We start from the raw sequence: 24,568 nt of genomic DNA on the forward strand, positions 1-24,568 counted from the left end.
CAATTTTTTCTTCTTCTTTGTTTTTCTTCAAGATAGCTTGACACAAGAACAATCAAATCAAGAATAATATGGCCAAACATAGAACAACACAAAGCAATATAAAATACAATTAGCTGATAAAGTTAAGGTTAGCAAAGGAAATATTTTCTATCAACTCCCTAAATGAATTAAACGACCAATTTCGTGTTGGTTCTATTTAGCACTTTAGTTTCGATTGAGTTACTTTGGAGCATACACTATCTAGTGGAAACCCCTCACCCAAGGGTTTATATGTCCAGAATTCTGCTGCAGCAGAAAGTTCCAGCACAATTTTGAAAAGAGATACAGCTGCTTTACAGAATTACTGGTTATTGCTATGTGACCATGCTTTCCTTCCATGTTTTCTTCACATTCAAAGTGCTAGAGGGGCCTGTTCTAGGGGGTTCTTGTTATCTTCTTAAATCTTCTGCAGTGGTATTTGACAATGATTCAGCAGTTTATCAAATTTCCAGTTTATGTGTCCGTTCCTCCTGCTTTTCCTCCTCCTCCTCTTCCTCTGTCAATAGACATTGACCTATCATCCCGGTTTTCTTTGCTGCCAGTTCTAGAGACCCAGGCACTGGTGAGCTGCTGCCGGAACAGCTATTTGCATGCAAGCAAAAAACCTCGCTTGCGCTCTTGTGTCCCGGTGTGAGATTTTGCTACCTGTACAGATCCAGGAGGCAAAATTGTGCTCAATCCCGCACTCGTGTGCCAGAACCGTGGAGCTGGGCGCAATTAGCCATTCTGGCAGCAGCCCAACACTGGACCCAGGCCACCAAGTTACTACCAGTTCTATAGACCCCACCTCTAATCTTGGGCTTTATTATCTATAGACTGAAATACCAAAAAATGGCAAAGCTCCAAGCTGACATGTTTTGTTTTTAAGTATTTTTACATATTCATTTTCTTTAGAACAGTGATACCTTGTCCTACAAACTTAATTGGTTCCGGGACAAGGTTCCCTGCTGTTCTGTTTAAGAAAAGTAACAAATCTTATGTTCCCGGGTCACCCTGACCCGGACCGAAAACTCTTCATTTGCAGTGCTTATGTTTGGTCTTTTTGAAAGCTTTTTTCACTTGGAAAGTAGTCTGAACATTTCTGCACACAATGATATGAAAATTGAAATGAAAAAAGTAAATCTTATTGGTTTATTTTGCGGATATAATGCACGCCCCCCCTGTTTTTGTGAATTTTTTTTCAATTTATGGATAGTTTTGCTTGCAAAATGCATTCTATTTTACTAAAGTTGGTATGGGATTGGTAGCTTGAACATTTCTGAACATAATGATATGAAAATTGAACTGGAAAAATTGATGCATATTGGTTTATTTTGTTGATGAAATGCACGCCCCCCCCCGTTTTTTTTAAATAGTCTTCACTTTATGGATAGTTTTGCTAGCAAAATACATTCTATTTTACTAAAGTTGGTGTGGGATTGGTAGCTTGAACATTTCTGAACATAATGATATGAAAATTGAACTGGAAAAATTGATGCATATTGGTTTATTTTGCACATAAAGTATGCCTCAATTATTTCAATTTATATAAAAATTATGCTGTTAATTTCAAACTTACATACTTTTTTTTAGTAAAATGGATTTGTTTCATAAAATTAGTTCTCTGGCTACAATGTGGTTGATTTTCAAAAGGATATTCCAAATATTTCTAGACAAATATGTATAAACAGTGACAATAATGGCACACAGCAAGGCCGAGGGGGGGTTGGCCCTTTTGTGGCAAAAATAAACCAATAAGAACCATTTTTTTCAGTTCATTTATATTTTTCTTATATTCAGAAATGTTCAATTTAGTATATCAAACCTTTTGGGGGAAAATTCCTTAGGGATTTGTAGCCTTAAAAAATAGAAATTGACACGAAATTAAAAAAGGATGGGGGAGGGGCTTTTTGATCAAAATAAAAATATAAGTCTCAATTTTTCCAGTTCAATTTTCATATCATTATGTTCATAAATGTTCAAACTAGTTTTCCAGTTGAAAAAGTTTTCAAAAAGATCAAATTCAAGTACCTAAAAAAAATATTTTTGGTCCGGTCACATACGAACAGAAACAGATTCAAAGTTATGATTTTTTTTTGCCCAGAAAACAATTAGCCACCACCCCAAAAATATTTTTTGATGATCAGCATTGTTAAATTGAGTAAATGAATGCCTAAGATTTTAAAGAATATTTCGGATTTGGAGCATAAAAAAATAAAAAGTGAAAATGGTTGCAAGCAGCCAAGGGGGGGGGAGGCCTTATTTCTGATGTTAAAAAACCAATAAGAATCATTTTTTTCAGTTCCTTTATATTTTTCTTATATTCAGAAATGTTCAAGCTACCAATCCCACACCAACTTTAGTAAAATAGAATGCATTTTGCAAGCAAAACTATCCATAAATTGAAAATTTTTTCACAAAAACGGGGGGGCGTGCATTATATCCACAAAATAAACCAATAAGATTTACTTTTTTCATTTCAATTTTCATATCATTGTGTGCAGAAATGTTCAGACTACTTTCCAAGTGAAAAAAGCTTTCAAAAAGACCAAACATAAGCACTGCAAATGAAGAGTTTTCGGTCCGGGTCAGGGTGACCCAGGAACATAAGATTTGTAACTTTTTTTGCCCAGCAAAAACTAAGCCCCCCACCCCCCAAAAAAAATTCTCATAGAGAGAACCCCTGAAATGATGAATAGTCATGAAATTTCAAGTTTCAGATATGCAGGGAAATTTTTTTACAGGGACTCAAACTTGGCTTCGGGTCACATACGACCCGAACAGAACAGCAGGGTTACGTTTGTAAGACGAAACAATGTTTCCCATAGGAATCAATGGAAAAGTGATTAATGCGTGCAAGCCCAAAATTCACCCCTTTTGCCAGCCGAAGCACCCGTTTTTGCGTTGCTGGGATTCCCCTGAGGCTCCCCTCCATGGGAAACCCCACCTCCGGACTTTTGTGTTTTTGCGATGCTGCAGGGGAATCCCAGCATCGCAAAAACAAGTGCTTCGCTGGCAACGGAAGTCCAGAGGTGGGGTTTCCCAGCGAAGAGAGTATCAGTGAAATCGCAGCATTGCAAAAACACCGAAGTCCTTGAAACCCCACCTCCGGACCTCTGTGTTTTTGCGATGCTGCGATTTCACTGAGGCTCCCCTCACTGGGAAACCCCACCTCCAGACTTCCCTGCTGGGATTCCCCTGCAGCATCACAAACACACGGAAGTCCGGAGGTGGGGTTTCCCATGGAGGGGAGCCTCAGGGGAATCCCAGCAGCGCAAAAACGGGTGCTTCACTGGCAATGGAAGTCTAGAGGCAGGGCATCCCAGCTGCGGCAGTGGGTTTGTAAGGTGAAAATAGTTTGTAAGAAGAGGCAAAAAAATCTTAAACCCCGGGTTTGTATCTCGAAAAGTTTGTATGATGAGGCGTTTGTATGATGAGGTATCACTGTACTTTCCTTCTCTAGTTCTTCTTAAAATTCAAATGTTCAGGTTTTGTGTCAAACATTTTTCTGAACAAAGTAGCATTAAAATCATTTTTTACTATATTATTTACACAGAGTATGTTTGATACATCAGTTATTTATTACGGACCTAGACATAAATATATTGTAAATGTCAAACAATTGCCAAATGGAGCATCTCAGAAATATTTTAATACTTTAGGAATAGGGCCACTTGAAAAGACAAACATGATGGTGGAGGGAGAACAAACAGCAATACCCTTGCCAAATGAATTGTTTCTTTCTTTCCTCCCACTGACTTAGCCCATTAGCTCTAAGCGTAAAGGTTTAGGCAAGCATTTTAACAAGGTCTGCAAGTTGCTCTAAATGTTCTGATTTATTAATTCCACATCTGTTTGAAACGTGACACTATCTCTCATGACCCCTAATGTCACTAAACCATGCTGTCATCCTTTGGACACTGCAGGAGCTATTTGGACTCAAACATTTAATTAATCCAGTTGACATTTTTATGTTGTTTGGTTTTTGCACTTCAAGAAAAATGTTTAGAAAGGTTTGGAAACAATGGAGTGCTGACAGTCTAATTCTGAGACCTTCCCCATTCTTTTATTCTTTGTTGATAGTTAAGAGCCTTATGTTAAATAACTGACTTAGGTTGTGTTTAGCTATTTAAAAATATGATCTGCGTCGCAAGCTATTTTTCTGTTTATTGAAGGAAGGACACTTCATACCATTCTAAACGCTTACTTTTGTCTCTCTGAATCAATCTTCTTCAATTGGAAATTGTTTTTACATTTCCCAGAAGCAAATTTCTATAGGCTTGAAAAAAAAGCATGAAAATTCCATCCCACTTTTACTGGTTTACTCACAGAAGGGAAGTTTGTACCTACACCAATATAGTTGTGCAGTTCAGAGATAGTGCTGATAGCTAGTTATAAAATAAGACTTGCTTTAGATTATGAAACAGAAAGCTTCAACTATCAAAGGAGGTGGTCTGAGCAAAAAATCTAAATTTTAATTGATGCATGGCTTGCATTTCAAGACTGCTATCTGATATTCTTGTGTACTTTTCAGAATTGTAAGATTTGTGCAATTCAGAAATTAATTAATTAATCATATAGAATAGAATAGAATAGAATAGAATAGAATAGAATTTTATTGGCCAAGTGTGATTGGACACAAGGAATTTGTCTTGGTGCATATGCTCTCAGCGTACATAAAATAAAATATACATTTGTCAAGAATCATGTGGTACAACACTTAATGATTGTCATAGGGGTCAAATAAGCAATGAAGAAGCAATATTAATAAAAATCTTAGGATATAAGCAACAAGTTACAGTCATACAGTCAACATGGGAGGAAGTGGGTGATAGGAATGATGAGAAAAACTAGTAGAATAGAAGTGCAGATTTAGTAGAAAGTCTGACAGTGTTGAGGGAATTATTTGTTTAGTAGAGTGATGGCGTTCAGAAAAAAACTGTTCTTGTGTCTAGTTGTCTTGGTGTGCAGTGCTCTGTAGTGACGTTTTGAGGGTAGGAGTTGTGGGTACTTATGTGTTTATATAGTTGTTAAGTCATAATTATGTTTATTTTTAATCAATGTTATTTTTTTTAAAGTATGAAATATAAAAGGGGAAAATTTGGTGGGGAAGGCATCAAAAAGGGGAGGAAACATATGCATAAAAATATGGTATACATCAATGGTGGATTGCTCCCGGTTCGGCCCAGTTCCAAGAGTTGGTAGTGCCGGCGGCAGGAGGCTTTGCCCACCCACCCAGAATGCTTCTGTGCATAATAGAAAAGGATAGTGAAGGGTTTTAGAACCCACTTCTGGTATACATGTTGTAGTACTTAGGCAGTAAGTTTAAAGGGCCCATATTTGAAGCATTTTAATGAATTAGCATGATAAGGGCAAGAGAATCCATGGGACCTTTTCACCTTTGAAAATTTATTTATTTATTATTTCATTCAACTTCTATGCCGTCCAATCCTGAAGGACTCAGGGCGACTTACAACAATATAAAATTACAAATACAATAAAAAGAAGTCAAATATACAATCTAAAATTATAAAACCTTAATTAAAACCCATAGTTAAACTATCCAATCAGCATACATGCATACCATTCATACAATTTGGCCATGATAGATGTCAATTCATGGCCCCCAGGCCTGCCAGCAAAGCCAGGTCTTTGTGGCCTTATGGAATGCAGTAGGGTGGGAGCAGAATGGACATCAGGGGGCAGTTGATTCCATAGAATCGGGGTGGCAACAGAAAATGCCCTCCCCCATGGCCCTATCAACCTACATTGCTTGGTTGACGGGACCTGGAGGAGGCCAACCCTGTGTGCTCTTATTGGTCTCTGGGAAGCAATGTTCCCTCTAATTTTTTTCCGGTGTGGGCGGAAAAGTATAGTGTCTGAGCAACAGTCCCTTTGGGACTGGGCGGCATAGAAGTATGTATGTATGTATGTATGTATGTATGTATGTATGTATGTATGTATGTATGTATGTATAAATAAATAAATAAATAAATAAGAAAAAAATTCCCTTTTTTAATTAAAATAAATTAATAATAAAACAAAACCAAAATCTATTACTATTATTACTATCTTCTCTTTTTCCATCCCTGTCTCCTCCCCCCTTGTGTGTGTGTGTGTGTGTGTGTGTGTGTGTGTGTGAACTCTTGAACCATTTCCAATAACAGGTGAGCTACTGGAAATGGTTCAAGAGTTCTCACACACACACACACACACACAAACGGCGCTGGGTTTTTTTTCTCTGTTATTATTTGGATGCTTTTTACCATATGCTTTAAATCAAGAGTCATTTCTCTCTCTTTCTCTCTCCCCCTCTTGCTCTCTCTCTCTTTTTCTCACTTTCTCTCTCCCTCTCTTGTTTTCTTTCTCTCTTTCTATTGCTTTCTTTCTTTCTTTCTCTCTCTTTCTTTCTATCTCTCTTGCTTTCTTTCTCTTCTCTCACTTGCTATCTCTCCCCCCTTTCTCTCTCTCTCTCTTTCTCACTTACTTTCTCTCTTTCCTCCTCTCTCACTGTCAGCGAGGGGGCTGCGAGAGCGCTTTCTCTGAGCGCTTCGGGAATGCCTGCCCTGCCTCTACTGCAGCCCCCTTGCTGGAAGTCTGGGATGAAAGCACTCCCAGCCAGGGGGCTGCGAGAGGGGTGGGGTGGGCTTTCCTGAAACGGACGGAGAAAGCCCTCTCTTGCAGCTAAAGCACTCCCAGCCAGGGGGCTGTGAGAGAGGGCTTTCTCCATCCGTTTCGGGAAAGCCCGCCCCGCCCCTCTCGCAGCCCCCTGGCTGGGAGCGCTTTCGTCCCGAGAAGCCGAAGCCGCAGCCGCCGAGAGAGAAGTCTCGCTCAAGGCAGGAGGCGGCGGAGGAGGAGAGGGGGTGGATCGGGTGGGCGGGGGGCAGGGCCGAGAGGCCAGGAGCGTGAGGGGGCCGGAGGCACCATGGAGAGGCAGGGGTGGCCACGGCTCCCTTCTACTGCCCGCGCCTCCCCGCCCGCCCCCCGCGAGCTGGCAGGGGGATGGGGAGCGCGCGCCCGAGGAAAAGGCTGCGCGGAGGGTATTTTGGAGCACGCGAGTGCGCACCCACGCAGCTTACAGGGATCGGTGCTGGGAAGTACGTGGTAGGAGACAGTCCTGTAAATAAAGAGAGCTCTTTCCTTCGCCATGAATACGATTGCTATGGTTCTGTGACATTCATGCTATTAATACTGCTTCCATATTTGTTTGTTTGCTTGTTTTGAAAGGGACCTTGCAGGTTATCAAGTCCATATGCTATTGATCCTTCAGATTAGTACAATATTAATCAGCGATGAATTTATTGATGGCTATTTTTACCCCAAATATTCCTTTTAAGCAAAAGTTTGCTTTTAATATTGATAAATTGTGCTACAGTAGATCACAATTAGATATTTTCAAAACAGCCACCACTTCCTTTAGTTAAAGTTGGGTAAAATAAGATAGCTGTCCTAGATAAAAATACTGTATTGGTAAAGAAGATATCAGATTCCAAGGTATTGTTAGCATACAGAAGTGTACCCTATATAAAGGACATATATATCCGTGCCACTTTCTTCTCAGATGGGATAAAATCGTGATGGCGAAGCTTTTAGACACCGATTGCCAAATTGCATGCGTGTGCATGCCCAAACTAAAAGGTGCGTGCGCAAATGCATGCATGGACATGCACAAACATGTGCATACGTGTGCATACGTGTACATGCATGGTCATGCACATATGTGGCTATGCCCGGAGTCTGCGGCGAGGGGCGGCATATAAATCCAATAAATAAATAAGTAAGCAAGCAAGCAAGCAAGCAAGCAAGCAAGCAAGCAAGCAAGCAAACAAACAAACAAACAAACAAACAAACAAACAAATAAATAAAAGCTTGTTGGTAGGAGGCAGGCCAGAACCGGCAGTATTGCAAGAGGTAAGATCTTTTTTTTAAATAAGCTTCTGTTTCGTCATTTGCAGAACAGAAGCTCATGGAAGAAACCCCATGGAGATCTGACCTGGGACGATGGCATGCATGCCAGCAGAGAGGACTCTGTGTGTCACCTCTGGCACATATGCCACAGGTTTGCCATCACAGGGATAGAAAATTATGTCACAGTTGAAGGAAGAATAATCTATCATTCTGATTGACTTGTGGAATTAGGAGCAAGGATTCAGCTTTTCACCTCATTACTTGGGCTAATTTTTATGAGTACAGCTTATGTAGTTTATGAAGCTTACAATAAAAAACTTTTTCCAAGTTAAAATTGTTTCAATCAGCATAGGACTGCTTTAAAAGATTGATTTAAGTTTATTTTAGGTTTAGCAACTTTTAAAGTTAATTCTTAGCTGTAAAACAGTTCTATCTATCTATCTATCTATCTATCTATCTATCTATCTATCTATCTATCTATCTATCTATCTATCTATCTATCTATCTATCTATCTATCTGTATGCCATCCCTCTCCAAGTGGATGCCCGATGTCTTTACAACCAAATTGTGAATTTGAATATTTGTCCACACTTTGAAAAACGTATGTAAATGTTATTTTCAAAGATTATCTTTCCAAGTCAACATTTTGAATAATAACTTTAAGCTCATTTCCAATGATGGGCCAAAGTGTTCTGCAAGTTTTCTAATCTTTTAAAATTAAAATGTGTTTGGTTGTTTCATTTCCTGAGATGATCCATGTTATATTTTTTATAACTTTTTATAATTAAATGGAAACAGTTAAATATATTTTCTATAGGGAACTGTTAACAGACCCGGCTCTGATATTGCTTCACTTCATCACACCCAATGAATATTACTGCTGAAAGAAAAGAGCTACATAATAAAAATCCTCAAATGTCTTAAATCAGAATAAGGCAAAAAGAAAATCTTTGGTACTCTAGCACTACAAAAAGTCAACAATTGCAACTGGAGTTTGCAAAATTCACCTTATTTGCAAAATCAAGATAATTTTATTGGGCGTGAGGTCACGAGAGGTGAGACTGACAAGAAGCCATCTGGGTTGCACATTCAATGCTTCCTGCCAGATGATCAATGCAGCAGTTCACAAAAGAAATTGTAAGAGGGTTTTTCTAAGCAGAGCTAGTGTGATCGATGACAACAGTGACTGGCAATCACAACAGGCAGCACGATTAAAGGAAAAGCAAATAACATTGTAAACTATGAAGATACATCTAAAGAGATTAGAAAAGTCAATTAAACTAATGGAGCTTCTGTGACAATGAATATTTTTTAAGAGAGAGAACAAATGAACAAGTGAATCCTCTTCAATTTAGACAACAGCTATTTTGATAGTTAAAGTTTTTTTAAAAAACATAAAATTGTAATGTAAACAAATGATTATACTCTACTACTGTACTCTGTGTTGTGGGCATTTTAATTATACTATTGCTTAGCCCAGTTATCTAATAATTTCCTACATTGTTTATCCTAGAAATAGCAATAGAAACAAACAGAACATTGGCCAAGTATGATTGGACACGCAAGGAATTTGTCGTAGTGTACATAAAAGAAAAGATAAGTTCATAAAGAATCACAAGGTATACCTGGTGATGTGGAATACGAAAAATGACACAACATAAAATATAACGTGCTTTATAAAATATTCAGGTAAGGTATGTATGTATGTATGTATGTATGTATGTATGTATGTATGTATGTATGTATGTATTTACTTACTTACTTACTTACTTACTTACTTACTTACTTACTTACTTACTTACTTACTTACTTACTTACTTACTTACTGGATTTGTATGCCGCCCCTCTCCGTGGACTCGGGGCGGCTAACAACAGTGATAAAAACAGCATGTAACAATCCAATACTAAAACAACTAAAAAACCCTTATTTATAAAACCAAACATACATACAAACATACCATGCATAAATTGTAGAGGCCTAGGGGGAAAGAATATCTCAGTTCCCCCATGCCTGACGGCAGAGGTGGGTTTTAAGGAGCTTACGAAAGGCGAGGAGGGTGAGGGCAATTCTAATCTCTGGGGGGAGTTGGTTCCAGAGGGCCGGGGCCGCCACAGAGAAGGCTCTTCACCTGGGGCCCGCCAAACAACATTGTTTAGTTGACGGGACTCGGAGAAGGCCCACATTTGTGTTCATTATGCAAACAGTAATTATAATTATAGGGCAGACTAGATGGACCATGAGGTCTTTTTCTGCCGTCAGTCTTCTATGTTTCTATGTTTCTATAAAATGAACAGTGGAAAATATAATAACATTTAATTAAGACAACATATACAAGCCCAATATAAATAATATAAATTCCAGATAACTAATGAGTTTTAAATGAATTTTTGACTTAGAACACAGGTTTAGAAAGTGCAGTTATTGGAGCTCAAGAATTTGCAGAGTATTGCTGTTTAGATGCTTTAAAAAATGCATCAAGTACGTGGTGTAACACTGAAACCTGGGAGTACAGCAATAAACGGTATAATAAAATACAACTGTAAGGCAAATATGATTCAGTGGATGACTCAGTATTTACTATGGTATATAAATCATACCACTTGTTGAGAAAGACTTTAGAGAAATAAAGAGCAACAAAACCTGATGGGGCTAAGAATACATTTGGGACCCCAATCAAATGCATATTTATTTAAAAATCAAATATTTATTTTCATACTACCTGTTTAGATTAAGAGCCAAAGTTGTATTTTGGGATATAATCTAAAACAGTGTATGGTTACCCAAAAGTATTAACAAAAGCATATTTCTATGTTGGTTTGTTCCCTTGTATATTTGAAAGAAAGAAATAAGTTGCACACATAAAACCTTAGAATATTTGATCCATATGAAGTGCAAATTCTTTTTATAGTTCCTCCCAATTATCAACCTATTAGGTGTTGCTATTCATTGATCTAAAGAAGATGCTGGTAATAAATCAAGATATATATATGTGTGTGTGACAGGTATCTCTCCTATCACTAGTAGAAAACTAACAGGATGTTGACAGTTTCCTGAAACTTTACAGATACTTTTGAAGATTTAACTGTCATGGAGTGATAAATTAGACAATGATAAATAACCTGAATAGGTTAGGAATGCAGAAGTCATAAAGTGCTCTGGTTTGTTATAATGGCAGAATTTTTATAGATGACATAAATTCCTCACAAAATGGAGGTAATTATGTATTGGATCCTCTGAATATATGTTGCACCCACAGTCTGCCTTAAAACTTCATTCGGCAGGTTGTTGCATTTATACCCACCCAAACAGTGAGGGTTGTTTTTTTTCCAGTTTTCCACATTGAGTCTTGACAATTACGATATTCCCCATTAATATTATTTTCAACTGATCATTTCCCCCCATTGGATGTTTCATGTATGCATTTCATGTTTTTATTAATATTCCTTCAATGATCTTTATTGAAATGCCTGATAACTGCCCCTACCCTCCCTGTCTTTTGTAAACTACTCAAGACTCATTTATACCGCCAGGCATGGGGGAGTTGAGATAGCTCTTCCCCCTAGGCCATTACAAGTTATGCATGGTATGTTTGTTTGTGTGTATGTTTGGTTTTATAATAGGGGTTTTTAGTTGTTTTTTATTATTGGATTGTACATGTTGGGTTTATTATTCGTGTTAGCTGCCCCGAGTCTGCGGATAGGGGCAGCATACAAATCCAATAAATTATTATTATTACAATTATTATTATTATTATTATTATTATTATTATTATTATTATTATTATTATTTCTCCAACAACTGCTAGTTTTTCTTCATTATTTTCTCCAACCAATATACTTTCACTGTATTATTACTCTGTAAAATTCAAGCCCTATGTGTGGATGCTATTTTGACTTTCACATTTGTTCTGGGATATATCTTTTTTAAAATACTTTTAGTTGATCGATCTCTAAGAAAGAGTTTGGAGAAAAAGTTTTTTAAAAGTAAATTCTGCAATCTGAACAACATTTATAATGAATGAAAATCTTAAATATTTCCTATTTTTATACATTTACAAAAATAATTCCCTCGAATTAGTAACCAAAACATCTAAGATATGGGGAGGAGAGGGTTAATCTAATATAATTTCCTAAACTGGCAAATGATGGTTAAAATATTTTTTGCCATGTATCCAATACAGGTGGTCTTTCACTTAAGATTACAAAACCTCTGTTGATAAGGGAGACATTTGTTAAGTGAGTTTTGCCCCATTTCACAAACTTTCTTGACACAATTGTTAAGTGAATCATTGCAGTTGTTAAGTTACTAACACGGTTATCATGGCACCGGACCAGGATATCTGTGAGACCGCCTTCTGCCGCACGAATCCCAGTGGCCGCTTAGGTCCCACAGAGTGGCCTTCTACGGGTCCCGTCGACTAAATAATGTCGTCTGGCGGGACCCAGGGGAAGAGCCTTCTCTGTGGTGGCCCTGACCCCCTGGAACTAGATCCCCCCAGGGATCAGGACTGCCCCCACCCTCCTTGCTTTTAGTAAACTTCTTAAAACCCACCTCTGTCGTCAGGCATGGAGGAACTGAGACATCCCCCCCTTGCCTATATAGTTGTATGTATGATATGTTTGTGTATATGCTTTTTTATATATTGGGGTTTTTTAGGCTTTTTAATGTAAAATTGTTATTTTAAACTTTAATAATAGATTTGTTACTGTATATTGTTTTCATCATTGCTGTGAGCTGCCCCAAGTTTGCTGAGAGGGGCGGCATACAAATCTAATAAATAATAATAATAATAATAATAATAATAATAAGTGGATCCAGCTTCCCTATTTACTTTGCTCATCAAAAGGTTGCAAAAGAAGATCACGTGACCCTGGGATGCTGCAAGTGTCATAAATATGAGTCAACTGCCACATGTCTGAATTTTGATCACATGATCATAGGATACTGCAAGGGTCGTAAGCAGTGTTCCCTCTAATTTTTTTGGGGGGTGGGAGGAAAAGTATAGTGTCTGAGCGGCAGTCCCTTCGGGACTGGGTGGCACAGAAATATTAAATAAATAAATAAATAAATAAATAAATAAATGAATGAATGAATGAATGAATGAATGAATGAATGAATTAATGAATGAATGAATGAATGAACGAACGAACGAACAAACAAACAAACAAACAAACAAACAAACAAACAAACAAACAAATAAAAAACCCACCCGGTTTTGCCTCAGAGAATTTCAAAATAAAATACTGTACTGTGTGTCTATAACAGTGAGCTCATAATAGGGCAACTCTATCAATATCAAAATGCCACTTAAATAGTTGAGCTAGTTTCAAACTAGATTTTGATTTTCTTTCTCTCTTCTTTACTCCCATTCTTTTTCTTTCTCTTTTCCTTCCTCTCTTTTTTCTATCTGTTTCTCTCTCTTCCTCTCTTCCTCTCTCTCTCCTTCCCTCTCACTCTTTCCCTCTCGGCTTCTGGGCAGGTTTGGAAAACTCTGAGTTGATGATGATTTTTAAGTGAGCGATTGCTCACTGCTCAGCTTAGAGGGAACTATGGTCGTAAGTATGGAAAACAGTCTTAAGTTATTTTTTTTCAGTGCTGTTGTAACAAATTTGTTAAGTCAGTAAACTAATTGTTGTAAGATGAAGACTAGCTGAAGATCTTGGTTTTAAGATCACTTATAATTCTACTTTTATCAAAGGCAGAAATTTCTAATTTTGTATATGTGTGTATGTGTGCGTTTATTATTCAGAATTTAGCGTTAATATGTAAGTTATTAAGATACAAAGAGCTCCTACAAGAATTCTAAAACAAAAGGTAAACTAAAATTATTTGACTTCTGTTTAGTGACTTCATGAATGCCATTTACTTGGCAGGCATAGAGAAACAGTCTACCACTGCCATTTTCTAGCATGCTGTCTGAGTTTCCAGTCTGGCCAATTGCCCCGAGATTCATGGTGTTTTCCATCTGACCCTGCTTGATTTCTAGGTAAAAAAAAAAAAGGATGCTGTGTAATGAAATAACTTTAAACCTATAAAAAATCTCATATTTGTTCATGAAAGACAAATATAAAAGACATGCATCAATAATACAAATACAAAGCTCTTCATGGCATCGGACCAGAATATCTCTGGGACCGTCTTCTGCCGCATGAATCCCAGTGACTGGTTAGGTCCCACAGAGTTGGCCTTCTCCGGGTCCCGTCAACTAAACAATGCCGTGTGGCGGGACCCAGGGGAAGAGCCTTCTCTGTGGCGGCCCCGACCCTCTGGAACCAACTCCCCCCAGATATCAGGGTTGCCCCCACCCTCCTTGCCTTTCGTAAGCTCCTTAAAACCCACCTCTGTCGTCAGGCATGGGGGAATTGAGATATTCTCTTCCCCTAGGCTTATAAAATTTATGCATGGTATGTCTGTTTGTGTGATTGGTCTCTTAAATTGGGGTTTTTAAAATTACTTTTTATATTAATTTGTTATATTTGTCTTTTTTACTGCTGTTAGCCGCCCCGAGTCTGCGGAGAGGGGCGGCATACAAATCTAACAAACAAACAAACAAACAAACAAAAGTATCGAGTATAGCCTGATACAAAATAAGGAATTGTCTCAGTTCACGCTAGAAAAAGGCTACTAATTATTGAGCATATTGTACCTGTGTGACTTCGAATATGCACTCTCAGTGTTCCATTACTTGCAAACTTCTGCCCACAGTATGGACAAATCTTCTCTTTTTCACCTGTGTGAGTCTATAAAGGAGAAATATAAATATTTAATTTGTTTACAAAAGAAAGCAAAATTAATTCTTCGTTTTTAAATTTTATTCTTCCAAGTTTTTTTAATCATTCATCTATGCTACATGGTACACAATGATATTAAATTTTGCTTTTAAATTCTTTATAAGTTTTACCTTGCAACAACGATATAAAAATTCCTAAACCAATTTGACTTTTCCTTGAAAAATACATTGCATTTTCTAGTTGGCCAATCAAATGAGGCTTTTATTGCACATTTTGGTTCATAAAAAATAAATTAATGCTTACTGGGATGTTAAAATGTTTGTGGCATTTAAACATGAACTTTTACTTTAATAACTACTTCCTTGACATTAGTTTCAACTTATTTATTTATTTATTTATTTAATTTTATTTTTTGTCCAATACACAATGAGGGTTTTAGTGGGTATATATCTATATACACATAGTAAAATACATGATGAAGGTTATAGAGGAGATACTCATAGTAAAATATATCTAAGAAATAATAGAAAAGAAGATATAGTAATAGAACATATCAATGAAAGAATAAAAGAAGAGATATAGGAATAGAAGAAAGGTATAGGAGATATAGGAGAAATACTCAAATATTCTATAAACCAGACGCACTAGGGCTTTGTATTTGGGTGCATTCTTAAATCAATTTGAATTAGAAAACTTATTTTTTCTAATATTTCCCACATGGTTTGTATTATCTCTTTCTTATATCCTTTTCAAACACAAAAAAAAAGGTCTAATTTTGAAAAATAAGTTAGAACCAAGCATAAGCAAAACATACAGAAGGAAAAAATTGAAAAAAATTATAACTGAACTATGTATTAAATCCCATTCAATCAAGCAAGAATAGAATAGAACAGAACAGAATTCTTTCTTGGCCAAGTGTGATTGGACACATAAAGAATTTGTCTTTGGTGCATATGCTCTCTCATCTTCATTTGTAATTTTTTTTTTAGAGTTTTGTATTTTAACTTTTTGAGAATAAAAAAATCATTAGAAAAAAAGAAGTTGGTATGTGGCCAATATACATGAGCTTCTGGAAAATATTTCTAATTTTATGCAAAACGCTTTAGGGATAAAGCTGTAGTTCATAGGTAAAGAGATCATTTTTATTTGTTTGTTTGTTTGTTTTGTCAAGTACGCATTGGTGGTATACAAAGATATAACAATATCTATATACATGATACTAGTAAAATAGAGACATTAGGACAGGGGACAGAAGGCACTCTGGTGCACTTATGAACGCCCCTTACTGACCTCTTAGGAATTGGGAAAGGTCAACAGTGGATATTCTAAGAATAAAGTTTTGGGGGTTAGATGATGATATTACAGAGTCAGATATTGAATTCCATGCATCAACTAATCAGTTACTAAAGTCATATTTCCTGCAGTCGAGTTTAGAGAAATTTACTTTAAGTTTATATCTGTTGTGCGCTCTTGTGTTGTGGTTGAAGCTAAAGTAGCCATTGACAACATCAATTTACAAAGCTTTTCGATTTCTATCACTTTTAACTAGTAGCCAGTCAAAGTGAAATGCATGTTATAGAAATGTTATAAATCTTTTTATTCATTTGAATGAGTATACTCTTTATAGTTCTCCCTAATTCCTTTTACTTATAATTATTGGTAGAAAGAAAAAAGGGAAAGCATTGTCTTCTTCGTACATTTAATATATATTTGTACATTAAAAAATGAATTGTTTAAAATAACCTTTCTGCAATAAACCTATTGTCATGTTCTTTACTACTTTTATGAAGTTATTTGTTCATTATACTTACTTTTTTATGGCTCTTTAAAACAGATGGTGTTACAAAGGCTTTGGCACACAGATCACATTTATATTTCTTATGGCCATCATGAACAACTTGTATGTGAACATTCAAAGTATCCTTCCGTTTGAATGTAGCATCACAATGATCACACTTAAATGTTCTTTCACCTAAGACAAAGAAAATGTTGATATTATCTATTGCAGTGTTTCCCAAACTTGGCAACTTGGAGATATAGTATTTGGACTTCAACTCCCAGAAGCCAATCTCTTATTATTTGGTTATTTTATTTTTATTTATTTTATTTATTCTTTGTCCAATATACAATACATATGAAAGGGAATAGACATTAAGTGATATATAAAAGATAGGAAGTGAAGAAGAAGAGAAGTAGGTGGGAAGGAAAGAATATACTGTATATGATAAAATGGAAAGGAAAGACAATTGGACAGGGGACGAAAGGCACATCAGTGCACTTATGTACGCCCATTACTGGCCTCTTAGGAACCTGGAGAGGTCAATCGAGGAGAGTCTGAGGGAGAAATGTTGGGGGTTGGGGGTTGACACTATTGAGTCAGGTAATGAGTTCCACGCTTCGACGACTCGATTGTTAAAGTCATATTTTTTACAGTCAAGTTTGGAGTGATTAACATTGAGTTTGAAGCTGTTGCATGCTCTTGTGTTGTTGCGGTTGAAGCTGAAGTAGTCATTGACCGGAAGGACATTACAGCGAATGATTTTGTGGGCAATACTTAGATCTTGTTTTAGGCGCCGCAGTTCTAAGCTTTCAAGATCCAGGATAGATAGTCTGTTTTCGTAGGGTATTCTGTTTCGGGTGGAGGAGTGGAGGGCTCTTCTGGTGAAGTATCTTTGGACGTTTTCGAGAGTGTTGATGTCTGAGATGTGGTGAGGGTTCCAGACAGATGAGCTATATTCGAGGATGGGCCTGGCATAGGTTTTGTAGGCTCTGGTTAGTAGTGTGAGATTGCCAGAGCAAAAGCTACGTAGAATCAGGTTTACAACTCTGGAAGCCTTTTTGGCAATATTGTTGCAGTGGGCTTTAGCACTTAGGTCATTTGAAATTAGTATTCCGAGGTCTTTTACTGAGTGTGGGTTTGCTGTGAGAATTTGTTTGTTCAGTTCATATATGAGGTTTGGGTTCTTTTTGCCGATGTGGAGGGTAGAGCATTTGTTGGTTGAGATTCGAAGTTGCCAGATGTTAGACCAATCTGAAACATAGTCAAGGTCTTTTTGGAGAATGAGTGTGTTGTCAGTGGTGTTGAAAAGTTTTACATCATCGGCAAAGAGCACACAGTTACTTGCGATATTATCGCAGAGGTCGTTGATGTATAGGATGAAAAGAGAATAGAAAAAAGATGAAAAGAAAATAGAAGGTTGAATGTATTTATTGAAATATATTTTTCCCCAGAGATTGGCTTCTTTCAGCCAATCAAAACGTCGCTAGAAAATGTCAAAACTACCCTCAAAACATCGCTACAGAGCACTGCACAGCAAGGCAACTAGACACAAGAACAAAAAATGACTACCTGTATAATATCTTGGAACTAGAAAAACAACTACCAAGTAATTGTCTCTAGAAAATTATTGCATGTAATGAATTTTATAATAGAGAAATATAACCAGATATTTGCCAATAATAAGTTATATTTATATATATAAATCAAAAGTGAAAGTGATAAAATATTTTGCCATATTATGCAATATTTTCATCATAAAAATTTTCTTTGCAACAAAATTTTCGTGTGCGTGTGTGTGTGCATCACCAATCATTATATGAATCCCAATTGTTTACAAACCTATGTGAGCAACTGCCAAAAATGTATAGTAAAGAAAAACCATAATTAATTAATTTATTTTATTTATTTTGTCAAGCAACGCCACCTCTTCTTCGGAGTTCATGATCAGACCAGTAAACATAATAGTTTCATTCTATGATAATTGAGTCAGGAAGGGATGTGTTCAGACTCATTTTGCAGACAAATATAATGTCGAAAATAGTCATATTTAATAGGAGAAGGAATTCAGGCACTTTATTTACAAGCCTTCTTAGGTTAAGTAGCTTGCATTTAAGGGCAGCAGTAGTTGTAAAGGGAATGCATGCCTAGTTTTGGATGATGTGGGGGTTGGGTGTTATGATGTGGGTTGCAAAATTTACATTTGATAGAGACTGCATGGTGCTCAATATAAGTCAGTTACACCATTGTCTTGACATCTTTTGAGATCTGAGCCAAATTCAGGGGAGCGGATTCACTTCTGTATGGATAAGTCAGGCATTGATCAAAGTTTGTTATAGTTGGTGTTGGTTTTGACAATGAAATTTATTCTGTGAATAAATTTGTGTTTGCTGGTTTCGTTTTTGCAAATGATTCTGCAGAAGATGGCCATTGAGCCTTCAAGGATTTCTTCAGGAAAGGAGGTTGTTGTCTGAGAGTCAATGATAATGTTGTGAACCATAGTGTTGTCATCAGATTCACCGTTGTTATACAGACCAAATAAAATTATGTTTGGACATTTTTGTTCAACAGCATCTTTGATTAGTAGGGAGATGTTATTTACTTGGTTGGTATTATTTGCTGGATTGGTGGATATTTGTGGCTCTGGTTGTGGCTGTGGTAGTGGTAGTGGTTGATGAATTGAGATAGGATTTTGTGTTGTTGGGTATTCACTTTTCCATGTTGTTACACTTGCTTGTATATGTGCTTCTAAATGTGCTACTAAGCATGTTTCTAACAATTCGATGGATGTTTCTATGGTTTATGGTTCGAATCTGTTGTGGTTAGCTCTGGCCCAGCTCCTGCCCCAAGGACTGTGGATGTGGGGGAGATATCCACATGTTGCAGGCCTTTTTTTCCCCTGGTGGAATCTGCTGATGAAGGCTCCCCTGACCAAGAAGACATGAGTGACAGAGAGGAGGAGAGTGTGGCAGACAGCTCAGAAAGAGATCAATTATCTAGCTCCTCCTTGGATTCAGAACAAGAGTTAATGATACAGCCACGCATGTGGAGAGCGATGCATAGGCAACAACAACTGAGAGATTATTATCAAAGAAAATGAGGCCACCTGTGGTTGGGTGGGGCTGTGGTAATTAGTGAGGCTGCTATAAAGAGCAGCCTGTGGGTTTGGCCATTGTGGAGGATGATCTGATCATTGTGTTTCGTGACTGCTTTACTGACTTTGACCTTTTGTGTACTGATTTTTCCCGGCTTTGAAACTAAAGCAGAGCAAAGTGTGTTTCACTTTGTGAAAGAAGAAGGACTGTGAATTTCCCCACAGCTGCAAGCTAAGTATCACAGAACTGATAAGGGACTTGTACAAATTACCAGTTTGTTTGGAGACGAGTGCTCTTTGCTATACCAAAAGAGGCTTGGTTTAAGTGAATTTTCATTATAAAGAACATTGTTTTGAATTTTCAAACGTGTGTGTGTCTGAAATTTTACCTGTGAATTTTTGGGAGGAGTCTACCAGAGAGCCCGACAGAACAGAATCTATCAGATAGGATTATTAAATTCTCTAGCTTAGGTAAACATGATGGACAGAGACAAGGAAATGTAGCTGATGTTTGTAGTAGATTGCCTATATGTTTGGTTAATTTTAAGCAGAAAAGGTGGACATGGTTGTCACACAGGTGGCATTTAATGATATCTTTATTTTTCTTGATAGTTTCAGAACATTTGAAGCATATGCATGATTCGTTGTTAATTCTTGAAAAATTGAACATTTAAAGTTTTTACTTCTTGAAAGGATTCTTGAAAAGTTCTGCATAATTGGTCAAAACTGGTATTTTCTTACCCGGACAACTTATTTTCAAATCAACAATCTACCAAACCTCATCATTCTAGGTTAAATAGCAACCCAAAGAGCTTACTATTCAGGCTAGATAATTTTAAGCACTAAAAAAATCATTAATAATTTCTGAAACTCACCATATTTTATTTATTTAATTAATTTTATGACACCCATCTCACTAATGATTGACTGGGAAGCTTATGGCATCAATATAAAACAATCAGAACATTAAACATATTGAATATTATATTTGTTGCAAAGCCTCTAGAAAATAATTATATCTATTGTCTACATTATAACGACCATTTTTATATTTAACCAAATAGATGCAATGAATACTCAATTTACAGATTAAATGCAGATTTCATATTAATTGAATTTTACTATTTATATTTTATTTAGCATGTCCATAGGTGCAATTCTATGTGGATGTGTGTATATAAAATCAGCATACATTTTACATAAAATTCTAATATAATAAAGATGTTTGGTTAGATCAGAAAGTTAAGAATGCATTATTCTCGCAATTACTGAGAGTTTGATATCTGTGAACCTCTTTATCATCTATATTTCTACTCACTATTATGAATCAGAAGATGTCTTTGTAGAGAGAATGGTGTTCGGAATAGAGCTTTGCATTCCTCACATTGAAATGGTCTTTCTTCAGAATGTGTCTGTAAATAAAGAATATATATACTGTAACTATGGCTATGTTTGCTGACTGAGGTCCAAATAGATAGTGTTTTATTTTATCAAACAAAAACAAAACATTTGATTATGCATGCTTAAAAATGAAGTTAATAGTTTGAGTAAATAAATCTAAGAAATAAATATAAGTAAATTATATATCAGCGTGCATAAAAAGGCCATAAACTTCACCATAGGTTTTGTTTGGTGTTTCCGTAAGAAGCAAAATCTCAAAGGTCTTCTAAATATTATAGATATTAATATAAAACAATACTAATTTTTAGTTAATAGTTTAACCTGCCTTTTAAAATGTTGAAAAATTTAGGATGAATTTCTTTTCTCACACATTAAGCATTATTTGACACTAATAAAGCAAAATCCCAAAGGTCCTCTAAATATTACAGATATTCATATAAAACAATACTAATTTTTAGTTAATAGTTTAACCTGACTTTTAAAATGTTGAAAAATTTAGGATGAATTTCTTTTGTCACAAATTAAACATTATTTGGCACTAAAATTGGAATGTTTGGAGGAATGGCTTCCCATGTGCTACCTCTAAAGCATGTGATAAATGTGTATGTCACAAAATACTCTTTTTCTTATTTTTTAAAATATTCAAGGTATTAACAGAATACGTTAACAATAAAGGATTTAAAAGTTAAAGAAAACACATTATCACAAGGCTATGTGCAACTAGTATATGCTGAATTTACTTATATTGAAAAGCAATGTTAAGATGAAAATATAAAAAACAAATAAGAAGAAAAACTGTGAGATTCTATTAAATAGAAGTGAGAAAATAACACATTTTGATGGTCCTGCCTATAAAGTCTGCCTTTGCTTTTTCAAGCTAGGTTTTTATTATGTTTAAATGATTATCTTAAGTTCCCAAGCTAAATACAGTGCAAGACTTTAGGGCAAAAGCTTTTCCCTATTTGATTCATTCTTACAAACATTATCTATGGAGAGACCCTATTTATGTCTACTAAAATAAAGAAAAATAAGTCCCACTGGTCTGCTTCAATTTTTTAAGAAAAGTTTAATCGTATCGAGATTCTAATGCTTAATTACATTAAAATATCAGTAGACAATAGTAATAGCACTTAAACTTATATAGTGCTCCATAACATGCTTTGCAGCACACTATGAGCACATTTACAAATTAAGCATATTGCCCCAACAATCGACCCTAAAATAATGGAAGGCTGAGTCAACCTTGTGTTAATCAGAATTGAACTCCTGGATGTGGGCTGAGTTAGCTTGGAATAGTGCATTCTAACCACCACAGCTCCTCTACCTCAAATTTATGGAATCATAACAAGAAGAAATTCTCTTTCTGAAAGGATTTTTATCTACCATTACATAAATAAGCAAAATCTCCTATTTTTCTACTGGATTCTTCAAGCTTGTTTGTTTGTTTGTTTGTTTGTTTGTTTGTTTATTCATTTATTTATTTATTGGATTTGTATGACACCCCTCTCCATAGACTTGGGGCGGCTAACAACAACAATAAAAAACAGCATGTAAATCCAATACTAAAACAACTAAAAAACCCTTATTGTAAAACTAATCATACATACAAGCAAACATACCATGCATAAATTGTAAAGGCCTAGGGGGAAAGAGTATCTCAGTTCCCCCATGCCTGACGGCAGAGGTGGGTTTTAAGGAGCTTACGAAAGGCGAGGAGAGTGAGGGCAATTCTAATCTCCGGGGGGAGTTGGTTCCAGAGGGCCGGTGCTGCCACGGAGAAGACTCTTCCCCTGGGCCCCGCCAAACGACATTGTTTAGTTGACGGGACCCGGAGAAGGCCCACTCTGTGGGACTTAACTGGTCGCTGGGATTCGTGCAGCAGAAGGTGGTCCCTGAGATAATCTGGTCCGGTGCCACGAAGGGCTTTATAGGTCATAACCAACACTTTGAATTGTGACCGAAAACTGATCGGCAACCAATGCAGACTATGTAGAAGATCTCAGAGACAAGTTGACTAAATGGAAACTGGGCAAATATGTTATCTATTATTAGTAGAATTTGTTTTTAAATCCTTAAAACTTGATGATGCAATAACCCTTACCAGCTCAGCTGAAATTTAAGAGAGATGAATCAAATAAACTTCTATAGAATCTTATTTTTGTAACATAAAGACTAAAAATGCCATGTCTTGAATCTCAGTCAGTCATATTCTTACAAGTATTGAGAAGATTGAGAAGTCTCCAAATCTGACTGAAGGCTTTAGGATTCCTAATACATTATAACTGTGTAAAGAAAGAGCAACACTTGAACAAGAGCTTCAGGAAATGAATCATAACTGCTCTCTTCATACTTAAGTAAAAGTTTAATGTTGTTTTTAGTATTTTGGTATACAACAAGTATCTTCCTATTGTCAATTAAGATTTATCCACATTAGTTTCAGGAACAGAGACTGTAAATATACACTGAACAAACATTTATATTTGAGTGAGTCTCCAAGCCCTCTTCAGACCATTCCTTGCTGTGGAAGAGCAGGCTACTGAGAAAATTGCAGGACCTTGTGCTGCCTTTCTGCCCTGCTACTTGAGACCATAGTCCCCTCTAAGCTGAGCAGTGAGCAATCGCTCACTTAAAAATCATCATCAACTCAGAGTTTTTCAAACCTGCCCAGAAGCCGAGAGGGAAAGAGTGAGAGGGAAGGAGAGAGAGAGGAAGAGAGAGAAACAGATAGAAAAAAGAGAGGAAGGAAAAGAGAAAGAAAAAGAATGGGAGTAAGGAAGAGAGAAAGGAAATCAAAATCTATTTTGAAACTAGCTCAACTATTTAAGTGGCATTTTGATATTAATAGAGTTGCCCTATTATGAGCTCACTGTTATAGACACACAGTACAATACTTTATTTTGAAATTCTCTGAGGCAAAACAGGGTGGGTTTTTTATTTGTTTGTTTGTTTGTTTATTTGTTTATTTATTTATTATTTCTGTGCCACCCAGTCCCGAAGGGACTGCCACTCAGACACTATACTTTTCGGCCCCCCCCCCAAAAAAATTAGAGGGAACACTGCTTGAGACGTCTCCCCCTGTGTTAACACAACACAATTTCTTATAAAAGATGCAACCTTGAAACGGGGGGGGGGGGGGGAGAGGAATGTGTAATTTTGTAGCTCTGCAACAACAGCAAGAGGCAAAAAGCAAATAAAAGGAGCTTTTCTTCATAGAGATTGAGAGTGAGGATAAAAATGGCACAACAAAGCAAAGCCCAGTGTAATGTTGGGAAGATGCCAATGAATATTATGAGCATCTATCAGGTCCTTGTCCAAACCTGAAACTTTTAAACTCCAGCTCTGTTTTTTTACATTTCAGTGTCATATTCCAAGAACATTTGTGAAGACTTCATAGGCTAACAGGAATTTTTAGAGAATAAAAAAAAAAAGGATGCACTCCAGGGCTTTGTAAATCACCAGCACCAGGGGAAAAAAAGATCCACCAATAGCAGTAAGATAGGGGTTGGTTAGAATAGGATAGAATAGAATAGAATTCTTTATTGGCCAAGTGTGATTGGATACACAAGGTGCATATGTTCTCAGTGTATATAAAATAAAAGATACATTTGTCAAGAATCATGAGGTACAACACTTAATG

At 36.5% G+C, this 24,568-nt stretch overlaps 1 protein-coding gene across 1 annotated transcript in view; it reads right to left on the bottom strand.

The window, feature by feature from the left end:
- Nucleotides 1-24,568, bottom strand: part of PRDM5 (PR/SET domain 5) — a 98,365-nt gene that overhangs the window by 15,050 nt on the left and 58,747 nt on the right. The window contains exons 10-12 of the mRNA XM_070756627.1: nucleotides 20,849-20,942; nucleotides 16,471-16,631; nucleotides 14,575-14,668 (exon numbers count right to left, since the gene is read on the bottom strand). Of these exons, the coding sequence (XP_070612728.1) occupies nucleotides 14,575-14,668; nucleotides 16,471-16,631; nucleotides 20,849-20,942 (349 nt within the window). The remainder of the gene's footprint in view (nucleotides 1-14,574; nucleotides 14,669-16,470; nucleotides 16,632-20,848; nucleotides 20,943-24,568) is intronic.

The sequence above is a fragment of the Erythrolamprus reginae genome, chromosome 7 (genome assembly GCF_031021105.1).
Source record: "Erythrolamprus reginae isolate rEryReg1 chromosome 7, rEryReg1.hap1, whole genome shotgun sequence".
Taxonomy (NCBI): Eukaryota; Metazoa; Chordata; class Lepidosauria; order Squamata; family Dipsadidae; genus Erythrolamprus; species Erythrolamprus reginae.